Consider the following 19,549-nt stretch of genomic DNA (forward strand, 5'->3'; position numbering starts at 1 on the left):
TGGACCAACTTTGTGCCAAATAATTATGTTGATGTTAAAAGAATGACTCAATTATTAAATTCATGTACCAAGACCAAGACCAAGACCAAGACCGGCGAACCTAAAGCAGAGGTGGGACAAGAACACCCAAATTCTTTAGATGCCACCTGTTTGTTAGGCTTATCCATAACAACCTTCGAAAATAAGAAGATATAGAGTAGAAATGTTAGCCCAAATGCGATAGAAGCACGCAATTACATTTATTTTTTATTTTTTATTTTTTTTTTTATTTTCCTCCATGCTACAAAGAAACCCCAAATTCTTAGGATGCCATATAAGTTTGAAGTTTATTTTTTACTTTTTTCTTGGTGAATAAATTTGAAGTCTATTTGGGAATGTATGAGAGGATTTCATCCCCTTGAATAAAGCCTTCCAGTCCTGTATAAAGCGCAAGTTTGAACAAAATCTTTCAAGGTTTTTATCCGGTTGAATTTTTAATTTTCTTTTTATTCATTTACAAATTTTCCCTTTAGTTCACACGTCAAACCATGACCTCTTAGATATTAATAATTTATCTACTAAATCAATTTTATTTGATATTTTACTATCATATTCAAGTATTTTGTTTTGAATTCTAAAATTTTGTAATATAGCAATGAATCTAATATTAACATTAATTCTTTAGAGTACTAATATTATTCAATAGGATATAGGATAAATTTCATTTACATTCTTTCAATTTTGTCATTATTCTATTTGAGCATTAATTTTAAAAAAAATCATCATTAAACTATTTTTAATTATATATATATATATATATATATATATATTTATATTAAAAGAGACTCATGGTACTTATTAACTTAACCATTTAATTTTAATGGTTAAAAGTAAAAAATAAAATAAAATAAAATTTATACTTTATGATTGAATAATATTGTATAAATATAATTTTGATATTTAATCGGTAAAAATTAACATTAATGTCTTTTGATAATTTTAAAAAGTTAAAAGAATAAATGATGATTTTTAAAAAATATAGAATTTAAATGAAAGCAAAACTGAAAATATATAAATGAGAATTTGCTAGCAGGATATTGGGCACCATCAAACCTAAACAAGGCATCAGATACCTCATTGGTATCTAGCCTCTCTTGCCCGTTCACTCTTCTGCAGAACAACTAACACAGAAGAAATGCTCATAATTGGACATGCAGATCTTTGCAGAAATAGAAAAAAGTGTTAAGGATTGGATAAGGAAGAATATCATTTTAAAATTACACATTTTTAGAGTGTGATGAAGATTAAAGGCTCCAATTAGATATATTCAGTATTCACTGACTACACAGTTTAAATTTTGAAGTTCTACTTCTATATCATGATAAAATAACAAGAACAATATCATCAAAAATCTTAAGCAGCATAATGGATTATATAGTAAAAAGCAAATTAACATGTCTAGAAAACTTCTAAACTAAGTTTTATAATATTCTATTGATTATTTGAGTCATTCTTAGTATAATTACAACCAATTAATCAATGATCGAGGGTTCTTAAAAGTCGTCTTCAACGTCAAGAATTCACATTAAAAATATCGTAAAGATTCTTAATGGAAGTACACTACAAGCAAACTTCTATTTGCCTAAACTACTTTTATCAAACTAATCTACTTACTTAAGCAGGAAGAGAAAATATATCCAGATTTTTATTTTATTTTTATTTTTATTTTTTTTGGCTTAGATGCTATCCCAACATGGTTCATCATGTATCCATGGATGCAACATACATAGAAAAAGGTACAACATCATACGATCATCTAGTCTAGTTTGTATGATGCATTGTAAGATTGTACACTAAAAGTTGATAGTCACACGGTAACCATAGCAAGAGACAAATGCGGTGGGTGAAGAAACATGATGTTTCTCTTCGGATAAAATCGCACTACTCTATCAGCCGTTCGATCCAATGACCTCATACTTTGCAGACATTCAACATAGTGGTTGACCAACCTCAGCCAATTCTTATCCAACGGTTCTAAGTCAAAACAAGAAACACTACCATTTTGACTAAACTACCCTCCCATTTTAACCCATTCTACACCTCTCGAACTGGAGTGGTATCAAATCTCAGGGGCATTTAAGGAAAACAAACTTTCGTTTCTCGGGCTTCATTATTATTCTGTAGGTAAGGACAAGACAGTTTGAATTTTTCTATTCAGCTCCTTTATCTTTATCTCTCATCGGTGATCTTTATCTTTATTTTTTATTTTATTTTATTTTATTTTTGAAAAAAGAGAAAACCACCTGCAACTTTTCATAGTTACATATTTACCCCCCGCTTTACAATAGATTTCTAGGGTAGTATGGAGAAAACCGAAGGGTAATTTCGTCATTTGGTATGACACACAGAGGCCATCTGGAGAGGGACAGAGACGAAGAAAGATGGAGCCTTTTTACCCAATTACATTTCGACCTGGACTTCTTCCAGACAGAGTGTACAGAACTAGGGGCAGTATTGACTTTGTATTATGAATAAAATACAGAGGGATATTCTCGTCATTTCAGAATTATAAAGACTGAGGTAGAGAGAGACAGAGAGATACAAAGAGAGAGAAAGAGATAGAGAGGAGAGAGAGAGAGAGAGAGAAAGAGAGAGAGCAGTGAGGGTGAGAGAGAGAGAGAAGAGAGAACCGTTTGAGTCCGTTTTTTCTGTTAATATATGAAGGAGAAACCATGGTGTCCGACCAAGAAATAGCGAAAGGGGTGGAGTCGTTGCTCCGTCAGTCGGACCCTAACTCCGTCACCACTTTAAACGGCGTCGTTCAGCAGCTGGAGGCTAAGCTAGGGTTAGACCTCTCGCACAAGGCCGTCTTCATTCGCGACCAGATCAACCTCCTCCTACGTTCCCACCCACAGACACAGACCCAACTCCCTCCTCCAAAAGACCATTTTGCCCTCCACTCTCACCCACAATTTCCCACCGCCTCCCACTCCCAACAATTCCCTGCCCATTTTGCCCTCCACCCCCACCACCGCCCTGTCGACGCCCAGACCTTCCAACAGCAGCCTCCACCTCAGCCTCAGCTTCTTTCGGCGCCGGTGCAACCCCAGCTGCAGCCTCCGGCTAAGCCCAATGTCTTCCCTCACAATGCCGTCACGGTCGCCTCCGAAGCTCCCAAAGAAAGGTTTGGCTTTTGTTTCCATTTTTCCTTTGGGTCATTTTGCTGTTTTTATATTTTATTTTTCTTTTAGGTATTAGTTTTAGTGGAATTTTGGGGTTTTTTTTTTTTTTTTCTATGAGGTTTTCTTATTTTTCGTACTGCTATTTATTTTTTAATTATTACTTAAGTAAGATTCAAATACGGATAATGACACTAGGGTTTTGTCTTTCCTTGAGAGAAAAAAATAACTTTTTTTTTTCCAGGATATTTTATTTTTCTGGGATGAATGAAAGCATTTTATTTTATTTTTTTCCCTCTTTAAGTTATGGACTTGAAAAAGTTTAAATTTTTTACCCTTTTCTGTTCTCTCATGTTATAAGTGTGGTAGACAGTCAAAACTGTCATTTTCTGACGCAAAACTCATAAAATAAAGCTAGAGAGATATTTTATCGCGGACAGTGGGATTTACTTTCCCTTTGCATCCTCTTCCTTATTGAAAGGCATTTGTGATTGCTTTTCTCAGTGTTTCAGTGATTGAAAGCTATGATTTCAGCTAAATCAAAGTGTGTTCTTCTATTTTGATCTTAATCAAGTGTCTTTCCTGCGTTTTGAGGCCATACAATTCTTGTTTTAAATTGTCAAGTTTCAGATTTCTTTGCTTTTGATTCTTGTTTTTCTGTTGCTCTAGACTTAAATTGTATTACTTGAAAATGGGGGTCTGCTAGAGTGTTATTAAAATCTTGATATAATAAGTTTTCCTTGTTTTGGGTATCAACCAGTTGGAATGCACTAAAACTCTGAAGTCTCACAAGTTTTTTTTGTCATTATGCAGTGGGGCCATTAACTATTAGTGATCTGTGGGGATTCAAGTTGGTGTCTTTTGTTTGGTTTTAACTAAATATTAGTATGAAATCTTTGTTACTTGTGAAGAGATGGATCTTATTTAGATTATTGTGACAAAATGCAATTAATTGCCTTGCAAAATAAAAGTCAGTTTGTTGCTTCTTTTAGATTGTGATATTATATCTGCCACACTCTGTAACTATTTCATTTCGCGTTGCAACTTTGGATGTTGATGTTTTGGTGCATAAATATTTTTTATCAGTCCTACAGTTGGAGCCAAAAGAAGAGGTGGGCCAGGAGGCCTAAACAAAGTATGTGGTGTCTCACCTGAACTTCAGGCCATTGTCGGTGAACCAGCATTGCCGAGGACTGAGGTTAGTTTCCCAGATTCTCATCTTTGCTAGATGATTTGGTCTATCAAAACCATTTTAATGCTTCCAAAAATTTTTTCCTTATATTTATTAACAATTTTTTTTTTTTTATTTTTTATTTTTTATTTTTTTTCCAGATTGTGAAACAGCTTTGGGCATACATAAGGAAAAACAACCTTCAAGATCCAAGTAACAAGAGAAAGATAATTTGTGATGATGCATTGCGTTTGGTATTTGAGACAGACTGCACCGACATGTTCAAGATGAATAAGCTGCTGTCTAAACATATCATCGCCCTTGATCCCATCAGTATGTAATGTTGTGTAATTTGCAATATATTTTTCATTTTGGGACTTAATTATTAAGGATTTATTTAATCTAATTGTCCTCAGATAAGTCAAGTCAAGCTAAAAGAGTGAAGGTAGATGTCGAGCCTAGTACTGAAAGCGCAGAAATTGGTTCATCGTCTCCTGTTATAATATCCGAAGCACTTGCTAAGTTTTTGGGCACCGGAGGAAGGGAAATGCTCCCGTCTGAAGCATTAAGACGTGTTTGGGAATACATAAAGGTTAACCGTTTGGAGGTAGGTAGCCAGCTGCCCAAATTCTGTGGCAGTTCCCTTTTGCCCTTTTCTACATTTACAGCCTTATTTAGTCTTACTCACACTAGCACATGTTTGATTAGGTATGAGATGATCATTCAGTGCTTATGTCTCTCTTCATTTTCTTTTACCTTTTATGATTTCGTATGTTCCCTTCTAATGAGGTTTTCATTTTCTCTCTCATTCCATTCACCTTCATTGGGCTTGGTATGAGAAAGTTTGCTTATTATCAAGCATACATAATGTATTTGTAAATAAGAAAATGTGTTGTTGCTGCTTCTATTTTTAGGATCCTATAAATACCATGGTGATATTATGTGATGCCAAGCTTCAGGACCTTCTTGGATGTAAAAGTATTTCTGCACTGGGGATCCAAGAGATGTTAACACGCCATCATTTATTCAAACAGTCATGATACCTGGTAGCACTGACTGGTCAGTATGAAACTCTGTCATTGTTTCATTTTTCCCTTTTGTAGAGTTTCACTAAATATGTGAAAAATTTAATTTTATCTGTTAATTGTTTGGATGTTTTAATTGAAAGAAGAAAAAATCGTCTAGGCCAATTTAATTCTTGTAAACACGCACCTAACAATTCCAACTACCCATATTGTGTGCTTGTGATGTGGTATCTGTTTCCACTTGCCTTTTTTTATGTAGTTATTTTTCTTAATAGTAACAACACTAAATTTTTGTCTCAATTTAACAACTTGTTACCTGCCAGATATGTGCTTTTATGGGTAGTTTCTGTAAGACCACATGTTGGAACAACTCTGTTTTGTTTTTTTGCAGGTGCAAGGGACCTTTGTCACCTGGTCTCTTCTGACTGTAGAGAAGATAGGGAAGAACTGTTTTTCTTTTTTAAAACTTGTTTTGGGTTGTATTGACATGGTTAGATGATAAGTTGGTTTAGATTACTTGGCTATTTAATCATTAGAAAGATGATAAGTTGGTGTAGATTACTTGGCTATTTAATCATTAGAGTGACCGTCGTGCTGTAGTTTACTGGCTTGTAGTTTCTTGGAATTATGTCATTGTCCTGTACGTAGGTTTCCTGTTCACTTTGTTATCGTTCTCGCCTTCTGATTAAGTGATGCCTAATCTCAAAACTGGTTTAATGTTCTGTACAGTCTGAGAGGACAATGTATGCTTCTTGTTAGAAGGCAGATCTATTGGTTTTTAACTATAACTTGTGTAACTTGTTTTTCTTTCAGAAATAATTTGTGTATCTTCTTGTTTTTCTTTTAGAAATAACTTGTCTATCTTGTTAAATGGTAGAAACTGCTGCTTTTAGATGCAGCTTCACTTTGTTTCTCTTTGGATATTATCTACGACGTGGTATAAAAGATTGTGAAACATTCCAACTGCCAAAAAAAAAAAAAAAAAATCTTAGAATGTAAACCAACTACGAGTTATGCAAATAGTACCCATTCAATAATGGGGTTATGCCAAGGCAGCGTCGAAGGCAATTTTTGTTTGAGACTCCGACTTTATAATCCAGTTGCTTGAGCTCCTTTTTTTCTTTTTTTGTTTGGGGGCTTTTAAAATCCAGAGATTGACTGCAAAAAAAAAATAAATGTTTTGTCCCGACAGGGCCAACATGCTCTGCCTTACTTTCGACAAGATTGTAGTCGCCTGCTTTTGATTAATCTAGAGTAAGGTTTTAACTCAGTAACCATACTGCTCATATCAAACTAATCATTTTCCTATGACCGGAAACAAGAAAGAAAATTAACCATTTTCCGGACACCCTTTAAAAGACATGTATACATGTTATGCCATGAATAATCTGGCACCTTCAAGGCTTAATGCAGATTAAGCTTGCATAAGAAGAAAGAGGCAACTATGATTAACAGTGTAAGCAAAATGCTTCCAACTCTTCTGGCCAGCTTATCCCTCAATATTGGGTTGAAAGTACCAATCTTCGCAATTACTGTGGTCACGTATCCCATCATTTTCTGGAAAACCAGGAGCACATAAACACAAAAAGAACCTTAACAATTGATTCTATATGCTTTTGTTCAAAACCATACAGAAAGCTCCGCATACCAGTCTCAAGGGTTCAATATGAAGAAGTGGTTCTATGAACATCTCCACATTTCTGAAGAAAAAGAGGAAGAATATGAAGATGAAAATCTTAAGATGCTTGATAAACTATAATTTAGCGCCGCAAATTTACCTAAGCTCTATTGAAGTTGATTAGTTAATTGATTAAGTTAGATATCAATAAAAGTTGAGCACCTTATAGTTACTTTCCCATGATAGACTTGGCATATATGGAAACTGAAGCCCTTTCCAAAAGGCACATGTGTTTTGTTGCATTCTGCAATTCAGTCCAAACAAGAAAAAAAAAATGATAGTAACAAATTGAACTTAAAACTCCGTATCCATATTGTATTCCATTCTTTGTGTTCATGGTCTTTACCTAATCTCCACGAGATACCGACATTCATCCCATCATGCAATGTTGGGCGCACAACAAATTGAATATTGTTCCCCAAGCTTCTTATCAGATGTGAGAAAAAATCCAGCACTTGCTTCAGGAAACAAATTAACACCCTCATTTGGATCATACATAAAATAGAAAAAAGACAAAAAGGAAATTAACTGAGCCTTATTAGTTGAAATTTAAACCATACCTTCTTCCCTTGTAGGGGTTGAAAAATTGAAAAAAAATTGCATACACATCGACATTCTTCCCCTATTATGTCAGACAATTCGCTGATATCTTTGTTCTTGATGGCGGTATAGAGTTTGAGGACTGTTTCTAGAGCTCTAGAATCTTCAGCTCCATTTGCTTCTGAGTTTTTAGCATTGAATAATGGCACTGATAATAAGGCTGTGCGCCTTGAAGAATAGAAAAAGTTTGAACGGATTGAAGATTGATATGGAAACCCCGAAAGAATTTGTGAACTTCTGTGGATGTAAAGATTGTTTGAAATGGTTGGTAATTGCTGAGATGTGGATGAAAGAATTGGGATGGTGGGGAAAGAAACCAAAGCCATCTCTCGAAGTTGTAAAAATGCAAAAAAAAAAAAAAAAAAACAAATATCAATCATTTTTAGTAGGGGGTATTAAAAACAAGTGAGTTTTGGTTTTAGAATAAAAAAAACTTGAAAAGAAGAGAAAGTAGGGATGGAGAACAAAAGAAGGAAGCAACTGTGTGACTATGCCAGGTTTTTTGTTTGCATCACAAGCAAGCTAAGGATCTTCCTCATCAAAAGCCTGGAGAGAGTCAGAAAGACAGATGAAAAACATGTGATTAGCAATGAATGGGATTTCTTGTTAATTAATTTTTAAATTAGCCTTTCTTATACTTATTGTCATCTATATGCCATTTAGCCTCTCATCAGCTTTTTTTTTTTTTTTTTTCTTTGCTTTTCTTTATTTTTTTAAAATGGATGTTCGGTTACATGTAAATAAATGTTTGAAAAAGACGTTTTGAAAAAAAAAAATGGAACAAACCAAAATTTTAAACCTCTCCCAAAAAGCTTAAAAAAACGTTGTAAGGAATTGTAATAAGCATTTTTTGAGCTCTTTTTTAATAAAAACTGTTTTTACATAAATTCTATTGGAATAAGCTTGATGGTCTAACATTTTTTTACATTGGCTATACAAAGGAAGTATTAATTAATTCATAAGTTTCTAACATCTTTCCTAGCATTAGGGTTTTCTTCAATGCATGTATGTTTCTCCTGAATTTTGATTTTTTTTCCAAATAATTAATAGTCTACAAAATGATAAAGTTTAAAAATAAAAAATAAAAAAATGAAAAGACAATAAAACCCTCATGCTTTGGTTGAAAGACAAAAGTGTCCCTGCTCCGGCTCTCCTTGGGTGAGTCTTCTTTGTTGGCCGAATGAAATAGCAGACGTTGAAAAACAAGTGGGGGGAAGCGGAAAGAGATCCATAGGAATATCCAGTGAGCCCCGTCGTTTAAGCTCGAAAGCTTTGGGGTTGTACCAATGGCGGAAGATCTGGTTCTTGACACAGCGATCAGAGACTGGGTTCTAATCCCTCTATCAGTGGTTATGGTCCTCATCGGTGTCCTTCGCTACTTTGTCTCCAAACTCATGCGTTCAACCCAAGTTCCCGATCTCAAAATCGTCAAAGAAGGGTCCGTCCTAACTAAAAGCTTTATTTTACATATATATATATATATATATATATATTTGAATAAATAATTGCCCTTCGATTCTGTGGAAAGTAATTTTTCTTTTGCCCTTCGATTCTGTGCAAAGTAATTTTTCTTTCTTTTTGGGGTAAATATTTTCAGGCAAGTCATTGTTAGGGCTCGAAATTTTCGTGCCGGTGCCAATTTCATACCTCCCAGATCATATCGTGCTCGTAAAATTTACTTCACTAACGAGGTTTGATTGATTTCTCTTATTTCTTGATATCATCGATTTGGTTTCTCATTCTTGTGCTCGTGAATTAGTGGTTTTTTCTCTCACTGTAATTGCTAATTAAGCATGAAATTCTAGTAAACTCTCTCTCCGCTTACTATATTTATCTAGGGGATAGATTTAGAAAAAAATATTTCCTCTGTACTTTCGTTTTGAATTGGGAATAGCTTGAGCTTTAGACTTAGGTAGAGCTCATTTGTAACAATTATAAGTTGGTATTTTGTTGTTTGGTGACTGGTTGAAATTATTGACATTGGAATATAAAAAGATGTGTGTTAAAGCCTTTTTTAGTCGCAGTTTAGTAAATTTGAGACCTACTTATAGCAACCTTATTATTATCATGAGAAGATTGGTAAGAGAGGATTACAATGTTTCCATTGTATTCAGATGGGTTTTAAGTTGTTTTGTGCTTGCATCAGTGCCATTAAGAATTTGAAAATGCTAATAAAATAGCTTTTTTATATGAAATATCTTAATGCTAATATGGAAAATATTAAAGTAAAAATGTTTTTCACCATGTCAGGAAAATGGGTTATTACATGTTCCTAAAGGTCAGACGCCGAATCCACAAGCGCAAATGTTTTCTGATCCTAACATGGCTATGGACATGATGAAGAAAAACCTTTCAATGATTATACCCCAGGTATCGCTTCATGACTTAGTTCTCTTCATTGGATTTTTTGCTCGAATAATAAAATTATAATATAACTTGTAATTTTCCTGTTGAGCAGACACTTACTTTTGCTTGGGTCAACTTTTTCTTCTCTGGATTCGTAGCAGGTTTGAAAACCATACATCTTGTTAGATTTCTGTTTTCCCAAGTAAATATTTACATTTGTGATGTGACTTAATATTTGGACTTATATATTTATGCTTTTTATGCTGTTTGTCTTTCTGTTTTTTCCCCCCTTCATTTACACGGATATTGTAACACCGTCTGATAATGTGAGCAATTGCTGTAATTAGCAAAGCTCTTTTCTCTTATGTTTGTATCTTTCTTTACCCTTCGCTTACTGGCTATCCTGGATTTCAATAGTCATTTAGCAACTAGCATTTCAAATATCTTATCACAAATTTGCTCCAATTTGTTCTTCTTCATCTCTTTGTTAAATGTTCGTCTACTTATGTTATCCTGTTATGCTGATTTGAATTTTTCTTGTTCTTTCCTCAGCCAAAATTCCATTCCCTTTGACACAAAGGTTCAGGTCAATGTTACAAAATGGGATTGATCTGAGCACTGTTGATGTTAGCTATGTCAGTAGTCGTTCATGGTACTTATTATTGTTTTTCAAACATCAAATTTATTTATATACTCTCTCCTCAATATTTAACTTCTACCTCTTGACTTCTTCCTTTGTTGTTTCTCACTAATTATTCAAAGCCACTTTTTTCAGGTACTTTCTGAATCTGTTTGGATTGAGAGGTTTATTTAGTCTCATCCTGGGAGAAGAAAATGGTTTGTATTCATCTATAAACTTATTGATTGTAATATTTTCTGCAACTTATATCAGCATGCTGAGTTGCTTTCCACAATTCTGAAGCAACAATTATATCTGGGATTTTTGTAAACTTGATATGGTAAACTGAGACATTTATCATGCAGCTGTGGATGATACACAGCGTATGATGCAGATGGGTGGATTTGGCTTTGATCCAACAAAGGTAAAAATATATGTAGTTTTCCATTGTCTTTTCCAGTTTTGAGAATTTTTTCTCTTTCAGAATTCAAATGCCATCTTTTTCCTTTTTTTGCTCCATTTGATTTGCTAGAGGGTCAGACAATTTTTGTGGACAAAAGACATATTGATATGCATCTAACTTTCAAGAAAGTATTATGTTCTTCATGGATTCTGACTTTATGTGTGATTATGTTTGCATGCCATAAGGACATCATGAGATCTTTTTCTACTTTTTATTAGGTTATTTGGTGTTTCATTTTCTCTTTGTAGATTTTCTTGTGATGTTTCTTCCTCTCTCTCCTTTTTTTTTTTTTTTTAATCATTATTTATCTATTTATTTATTCTGCTACAAAACATTTAACACATAAAGCGTGCATCTCTATTGTGATTCTGCTGGCGTCGTTGGATATATTTAGGGGAAAAAAAGATGGTTGCTTTTCTTTGAAGATTCTTTGGGCATAGCAATATTTAAGTTTTTAGAAAAACTTCTTAATTTCCATCTCTGGTTTCCTCATATAAAGGCGTACTTCTTTTTTCAAAAAAGATAGGCATAGGCACTTTGAGAGGAGCAAATAGTATAGACACTAAAACACATGTATTAGCATTTGCTGGGGTAAAGACTGTTGGTTGTTATTGAGGTTTTACAGCATATGCCGTTTCTTATGTAAAACATTGTTCACGCTGGTTTCTAAATTTGCTGATAAACTTCGCATCCTCATCATATATGCATGTGAGATTTTATTGTAGTTCACATACCTTCCAATAGCTGCACTTAGGGGCATGGATAGTGATTCTGGAATTAGCTGCAATTTTGTCTCTCTTAACATGCTTTTACTAAATCCATTGAGCAATGACCTCCTAATCATTTTACTAAATGGCTCTCTAGATCCATAGATCAAGGTCACTTGAGTGGCCTCCTTGTTTGTGGTGTAATTTATGATTGAATGGTGTGCTAGTATGTTGCATGGTAAGCATTTTCTTTGGTGCATCCTGGGTTGACACATACTGGTGTGCTACTATTCCCCCTGGTTTGCTAGCTTTTTCGCTTGGTAAGCATTTTAGAAAGAGAATGATGTTTGTCACCTTGGCTTCCCTTAAGAGACCGAGCATTGCTTTGTTTTTTTGCTTATTATCTCGCTAGTATGTGGATAAACATAGTTGTGGCAGAATTTGTATTTAACTCTGATGTTTGTTATTATGAAATATGATAATTTGGAAGTGCCATAAGTTTGCATCACACTCTTAATCAGTTTTGCATCTTTCCTATCAGGGTTTGAGTGCTGAGAAGGACAGCCTCGACATAGTCCAGCATGAATGGGCCTTACCTAAATTTGAGCACCGTGCTGAAGCAGTTTTGAGAAAACTCGTTCACTGAATTGTAGTTTAATCAGCCAGTTGACAGGCTAATATCAGTGCATTGGTTTCTGCTCCCATGCAGAAATCCTTTGTATCTCTATTTTCAGCTGCACTAAAGACTATTATAGGAAGAACCCCTTTTTTTTTTTTTTGTGTGTGTGGAACTATCAATTATTGAGTTATTGTAGATGTTGACAATTAAAAAGAATCTTTCATGTTTGATTTTAACTTCACGAAATTTTAAATTACTTCAGTTTCTATATTTTCCGGCACTATGGCAAAGACTTTTCTAATCAGATAAAAAGAAGCTCTCTTTTTTAATGTTTCGGTTGAAAAGCCAAAACCATCAAATCCAATCTTAAAAATAAGAGATCTACTCAGAGCTTGAAATTGTATACAATTCATCAATCACCAAAAAAAAACAAACAAAAGAAAAAAAAAAAAAAAAAGGTTATTTCATTCAGAAACTTCCCATCGGTGGGTTTCTGGAATGGACAATTCAATACTGAGAAAAAAAAGCAGGCGGATGATTGTGTTTCAAGTTCAAATGTGATTATAAAATAATTAAAAGAAAATTCTTTTTAGAGAGCAAAGAAGGAAAACCAGGAAATGATTAGAAATGGAATATAAATTGTTGGCTCTTTTTAAGGATTCAGCACACTTAAAATAAAAGATTCAACCGGACTTCCCTCGTGGCTGAACCGAAACTTCAGATATTTTTGAATCTCAAAAAAAAAAAAAAAAATCATTCTTGTCTGTCGAAGACCCACCTCATGAACAGCAGCCTCTTTTACAATGGACCAGGTGATTAGTAAGTTTGCCAACTTTGAATATGAAAGGGAAAAAGTATTGCCCACTCTAACCACGGCAAAAGAGAAAAAGTTGTTTTGGCCCTTGGTCCCCCATAAAATTCAAAATTAAACCCCAAAAAAATAAAAAATAAAAAGAAATATAATTTCTTCCAACCTATATATGCTTGGATTACATCATTAGGTTCTTTTATGGTGGTAAAATTATGTCGTCTTTGATGTTGAAGTTTACTTGTATAATTGCATTTATTTGATTGCGACTGAACTTACTTTCTAGTCTCTTGAGGAAAAAATTTTCAATTCCTGCGTCTATAACAAAAAAGAAGTGGAAACTTGCCAAAAAACTTTACAGTTGAGGTATCAAATTCAAAGCCAACATAAAAAAGAAGTAGATGAACGTTTCTGTATTCTGATATATATTTAAAGCCCCAGCTGCTATTCCATTGATTAATTGCCACCATTTTGCAAGTAGTGGTGGGAAAGTTTCATGTTGGATTTAATTTTGCATGCAAAAAACTATACGTACTACCAGTCTACTTTTGAGAGTGAGAGTAGATTAGTAACCATTTTACATGAATTTATAAATTCTATTGATGTAGTAGGATTTTATACTAACCGTTGAAATATGGGGGGACCCATTCACAATCCAAGAAGTTGTGGACAAAGATGCCTACTTTCATTAAAGCCATGAGAGTGTGTTGTCCGACTGATGTTGAGCAATTATACATGCTTTGCTCCAGCTTAAATTAATTATATTAATTTGTCTAATCCTTACTTGGTGGGGCAGTCTCCACCGTCCAAATTTTTTTATCAACTTTTTTCACTTTACATTTAGAACAAGTGTATAAATATACATGGTAGGCATTACTTATTGAACATTAAGCTATGATGTAAAAAGTTATTAGTTGGATAGTTTAGATGTTACAATCCAGCTTAGACAAGAATATATTTAACTTTTAAAATTGAAGATAAATAAACTTAATTTTTTGAAACTACTAGATTACATATCACATTAAATCTATCATATAAAATACATATAATTTAATATTTTTAAATAGTTAAATCCATTTATATTCAATTTAAAAATTTGAAAAATTCCTCGTCTGACCACACAATTGTTCCATACCAGAATAGTTAGTCATGCCAAGAATACATATATATTCTCATAAATAGCATTAGTGTGTTTCAGAAAATAATAATAATAATAATAATATTAATGTGTTATTTACTATTGTCATCACAATATCGTTGTGTTATTTATTCTCATAAATAATATTAGTGTGTTATTTACCAAAAATAATAATAATAATAATAATATTAGTGCGTTATTATTGTAATAATAATAGCATTAGTGTGCTTTGATAAACGTTTTTGTTTTTTTATTTTTGTTGTATTAAAAGACGAAAAAACAATTGGACGGATGAAACCAAGTTCGAGGCAACCAGTGAGAGTGGATTAAGTCCAAAAATCAAGTTAATCTGAGCAACATGTTGTACTAAATTCACGGATCTATAATTCACAATGAGCCTAATTCCTTAGAACTACCAAAACGCCTTTCATATTTTTCATGATTTCTTCCTCATGGAACGGTAACTTTGAGTAAAAAAATAGATAAATATTTTTGTTTTGGTGGTAATTCATTTGAAAAGAAAATCGAAATCTTTGAGAGAGATGAGTGTTGGGTTGGACATTTTCTATGAACACATGATCAGAGCGATGAGTGTGTTCCAGCGTGGCATATCTGACGGCTGCATGTGGGGCCCAGTATCACGAGGATCCTATCTGGAAAGCATCAAACATGGTGGGCCCCACAGGAGGAAGAGAGGGAGGAACGTTCGTCTTTACGGGAAGGGCGGTTCCCAAAGTCTTTTAAAGCAAAGCGCAATGGGCTTAATCAATGGCCACCAAAAGTTGGCCACGTCAGCGTTTTTAATATTTTCTCTGTGGGACCAAATTAGTGGTGTGGGCCTAATTTTGGACGTTAATGATCGCAGTTGGTGTTGTGGGTCCCGCTTTCTCCACCGCCCTAGAACCGTTTGTTGGCTTTTGTTTGGATCACGTCTACACATCATACTGATTTTGATTTTGGTTTCCCCAAAAAAAAAAAAAAAAAAAAGTCATCAATGTAGGTGTGACCATGATTCTATGAATAAATGACGCAACCTATGGAAACCTTAAAATTTTAAATTAACATTTTTGACCATAATAGTAAAAAGTTCGCCTTTATTATTTATTATTTTTTAATATTCCATTATGTTTCTTTTTAAAACAAAAAATAATCAAAATTTTGGAACTAATCTATTTTTATTTCTTAAGAAAAAAAACACTATGGTTATTTTACCAAATTATTTCAAATCAAATGACAGCATTGGAGTAATTGCAGATTCTCTGCATAGCCCATGCCATGCTTATTTGGCATTTAGCGAAAACGATAAAATTAAGAGGCAATGTAGTTTTGTTTACATAAAAATATATATGCAAAATACTTAATTTTTACATATTTTTAATGAGATTAGTACTGGCTGAAATAAATAAATGAGATTAGTCGTACATACTGGTGCAAATAAATTACATTCCTTATTTGTTTCTTTACTAAATTATAAACTTAGCTTATTAATTTATATTTCAAAGCTCAAACTAACAAATTTATTATGAGTCTTATGTATATTTCATGATAGTTTGTCACAATTTTACATGAAAAGAAAAAAAAAAAAAAATTAGTAGGGAGACATATAGAAAATCAGGAACATGAATGCATGATAGTCAGTTTCCTATATGGCCTACTGCACAAAACACAGATTGAACCACTCGAAAGAAAGATATGATGCTGATATGAGAAATTGCTTCCACCATTTGGCATTTCCAATTCATTGTCTACAAAAGCAATGAATTAATAATAATAGAAATAAAAAATAGTAATCATATATATTTTGTATAATTATTTGCTTTTTTAAATTGAAATAAATTTAAAAAAAAATTACAAAGGAGAAACATTTACAACTAGACAAGCTAACTGTCCTTTAATTTGTGCCAGTGACATGAGGTGTCAAATTTGCCAAAGATTCTTCAAGTGCTCACATTCTCTTCCACCACACCACCCCACCCTACCCCACCCCTTTTGATTTCTTCAACTTTTATTTTTATTTTTATTTTTATTTTTATTTCGATTTTATTAAAGTATTTTGAAGCACTCCTTAATGCTTATACCCTCTATATATACCTCTCACATTCATCATATCTTATATCTCACATAGCTAGCAAGCAGAGCATTCCTTATATCGATCCCTCCTAGCTACCTAAAACTCTATTCTCTCTTTTTCCAAACTTTTTCTTTCATTTTCATTACCCTTTTGCTTTAGAAGAAATGGCCACTGTTGAGGTAATTAGCTCAAACTTATTAATCCTATATATATATAATCTCTAGCTAGTTCGTGGTCATGATCATCTTTTGATCTTTTATTATTTTTTTTATTTGCTGATCGGTTCATGATTCGGAGTTATTTTCTTCTTCTTTTTTAATAAATATTATTCATAAAATTTGGATCGGCTCATCTGAAGCAGTCAGATTTTCAGTCCATGTTAAATTTTTTTTTTTTTTTTTTTGGGAGTATAAAATCTGTATGAAATGAAAATTGGGATTGGATCAACATGATCAGCACAGCAAGCTCTGACTTGAGTAATCATATAGAACAAGTTGATCGGGATTATAGGTATATATGTAATATGGATACGATCAATGATCAATGATGAACTCTCTTTTTTGATCAACCTATCGATTTATCACTACAAAAAAAAATAAAAATAAAAATCCTTTTTCATTCAAAACCAGTTGATGGATATATATAATAAAAAATATGCTGAGGATCTAATCTGTTCTAGTTTAACATTAAATTATTTCTCCTTTTTTTTTTTTTTTTTTTTGAGTCTAAGTTAAATAAGATTACATCACTTTCACTATCAGTTCTCTAATCTGTCAACTGGAACTTATATAAGTGATTAAGATTTCGGGTACATGCAGGTTGCACAAACACCAGCAACGGTCAAAGAGAATGAGACAACACAAGAGGTGATCAAGACAGAGGACACAGCCACCGTAAAAGAGCCAGTTGCAGAAACCCCGGCTGCTACTGAGACAGCAACCACACAAGAAGAAGCAAAAGAAGCAGCACCTGAAGCTGCTGCAGAGCAACCATCTGCCGCTAAGGAAGAGGAAGCTGCAGAGACCAAGGAAGTGAAAGTGACCGAAGAAGCAGAGGTCAAGACAGAGGATCAGCCAGAACCAGCTGCAGAGAAAGCAGTGGAAGAGAGCACTCAAGAGACCGTGAAGGCTGAAGAGCCTGTTGCTGCTGCTGCTGCTGCTGTTGAGGAGGTGAAAGAAGAGACCACCGCTGAGAAGGCGGTTGAGCCGGCTCCGGTCGAGGAAAAGAAACCGGCTGAAGAAGCAAAGGAGACCAGCACAGAAATTCCAGTTGAGAAAACTGAAGACTAGAAGATCTGTCCAAGTGAAAAGAGTAGACAGTGAACGAGGAAGGGAAGAAGAGAGTAGTTTGTGGGTTGCATGTCAAAGTTGGTCAGCTTTTGCTTATTTTATTATTATTATTACATATATTTTTTTGGTCTTGTTGTTTTTTTCATTTTCATATATTAGTTTATGATTATATAAGTAAGGTTTGGAAATTTGGAAGCTAAAATTTACTATTAAGCAAGTTGGGGACCAAGCTAGCTAAGCATACTCGCACTGTGGCATATGTGGGGGTTTTAATTATTTATATATATGTTAAAGCAAAACATCGATGCATGCTTATAGATAAACATTTAAGGATTGATTGTACATGTGCTATGTGGAGTGTGAAATGTTGGGAGGGGTCAAAAAATGAGTTTGATAATGTTGTGATGATATGTGATCTTTTTTACTAGGGTTTTTGAATAATTAAACTATCTTCTTCTTCTTCTTCTTCTTCTTTTTATTATTATTATTATTATTATCATTGTTGTTGTTGTTGTTGTTATTATTATTATTATCTTGATTCAAAATAACTGACCAACGTATATTGTTTAGAAACTTATATAGCCTCATGTTTAGTCTTTTTCTATTCTTACAGCAGCTTATAGATCAATGCACAAATAAATAATAATAAGATTTAAATAAATTGGACTATTTAGTTAGAAAATGGAGTAACAACAATGAAGAAATTAGTTGGAGACTAATGTTTTCCTTCAGTTTTAAAAGGCTAACTATTATAGAATGTAACAACCAATAATACATACGTATGTTTGAAAGTTAATTGCCCCATAAGAGCAAAAACACATGATCATCCCGGGACAAGGAGAAAAAGGAGGGTTGCTTGGGGACACGTCACACACCCAAGAATAAAACAAAAAAAAGCCCATTATGTTGCCTTCTTTTCTTCTTTTTTTTATTTAAAAAAAAAAAAACAAAAATGGAACGTAGCCGGGTCCTGCATCGAATTTTCATTAGCTACGGACGGGAATGGAAATTGGTGCAAGATTATAATCATGTACTTTCACACTCCCAACTTATTCAAAAAAGAATCTATTTCAGCAATGAACATTTGGTTAAAAAAAAATAATAATAATTCATTTCTGCCACAATTCTCTTGCATCAAAGTTCCAAATTCACCAAAAATTTTGATCAACATGGAATAAAAGCACTAAATTGGTCCAAAGCTTGATACTAGCCAGGAAAAACCAAGATCATGTATAAGAGATGTCTTATATTCTCACCTCGATATCAGATTCTACATAGGAGGTTTACTTAATTCTTCTTCCTCAGATTTTCATTCTAAGTTGGATTAGCATACAGTACGTATTAACATAACCAGAATAAGATGAAAGCTTTGCACAAACGACTAGTTTAAATGTTCTTTTTCAAGTCTACAATAACATTTCATTTGACAACATTATCATCCGATTAAACATTCTTATGACCATTGATGTTAACCCTCGTATTCTTAGTTTGATTAAAACAACCAAAAAAGAAAAAAAAGGAGGAAAAAAAAAAAAAAAAAAAAGGAAAAAAACCTCACTCAATGTATCATGTCCGGAGAAAAACAAAAGTAAACATGCTTCAAGACAGTGCCAAATCTGGAAAGGGACAAACAAGTGACAAATCTGGATCAAATTTCCCCAGTGCAACTTACATTGAGAACATGTTAAAAGCATTCACCATAAAGTCACAATTGACCCTTATAATCAAATATGCAAAATCTCTTGCATTTGCTGCAATTTTAAATCTTACCTAAAAAAAGGAAGCAATTTTAAATATTTTCACAATATCATATACATATCATATATGTAGCTAAAGAGCATAACATCAATAAAGAGA

The 19,549-nt window shown here is 33.4% G+C and overlaps 4 protein-coding genes across 4 annotated transcripts; 3 read left to right on the forward strand and 1 right to left on the reverse strand.

The window, feature by feature from the left end:
- The first annotated feature begins 2,566 nt into the window (after positions 1 to 2,566).
- LOC107415020 (uncharacterized) lies at positions 2,567 to 6,181 on the forward strand. Its single transcript, XM_016023274.4, has 6 exons — positions 2,567 to 3,163; positions 4,245 to 4,356; positions 4,491 to 4,662; positions 4,746 to 4,936; positions 5,244 to 5,388; positions 5,746 to 6,181. Exons 1-5 carry the CDS (start codon positions 2,712 to 2,714, stop codon positions 5,367 to 5,369), a joined length of 1,053 nt encoding a protein of 350 aa, XP_015878760.2. The 5' UTR covers positions 2,567 to 2,711; the 3' UTR covers positions 5,370 to 5,388; positions 5,746 to 6,181.
- LOC107415028 (uncharacterized) lies at positions 5,996 to 8,876 on the reverse strand. Its single transcript, XM_016023286.4, has 6 exons — positions 8,740 to 8,876; positions 7,593 to 8,178; positions 7,379 to 7,490; positions 7,195 to 7,276; positions 7,003 to 7,054; positions 5,996 to 6,911 (listed from the first exon to the last, which is right to left on the reverse strand). The coding sequence occupies exons 2-6, from the start codon at positions 8,010 to 8,012 to the stop codon at positions 6,759 to 6,761; spliced, it is 819 nt and encodes a 272-aa protein (XP_015878772.3). The 5' UTR covers positions 8,013 to 8,178; positions 8,740 to 8,876; the 3' UTR covers positions 5,996 to 6,758.
- On the forward strand, positions 8,796 to 12,656 carry LOC107414986 (uncharacterized). The gene is made up of 8 exons (XM_016023221.4): positions 8,796 to 9,070; positions 9,230 to 9,323; positions 9,883 to 10,002; positions 10,091 to 10,139; positions 10,531 to 10,630; positions 10,754 to 10,815; positions 10,963 to 11,021; positions 12,309 to 12,656. Exons 1-8 carry the CDS (start codon positions 8,919 to 8,921, stop codon positions 12,411 to 12,413), a joined length of 741 nt encoding a protein of 246 aa, XP_015878707.2. The 5' UTR covers positions 8,796 to 8,918; the 3' UTR covers positions 12,414 to 12,656.
- A 3,768-nt stretch (positions 12,657 to 16,424) lies between these two features.
- On the forward strand, positions 16,425 to 18,154 carry LOC107414994 (uncharacterized). The gene is made up of 2 exons (XM_016023234.4): positions 16,425 to 16,582; positions 17,222 to 18,154. Exons 1-2 carry the CDS (start codon positions 16,568 to 16,570, stop codon positions 17,690 to 17,692), a joined length of 486 nt encoding a protein of 161 aa, XP_015878720.2. The 5' UTR covers positions 16,425 to 16,567; the 3' UTR covers positions 17,693 to 18,154.
- Positions 18,155 to 19,549: the final 1,395 nt, after the last annotated feature.

The sequence above is a fragment of the Ziziphus jujuba genome, chromosome 1, assembly GCF_031755915.1.
Source record: "Ziziphus jujuba cultivar Dongzao chromosome 1, ASM3175591v1".
Lineage (NCBI taxonomy): Eukaryota > Viridiplantae > Streptophyta > Magnoliopsida > Rosales > Rhamnaceae > Ziziphus > Ziziphus jujuba.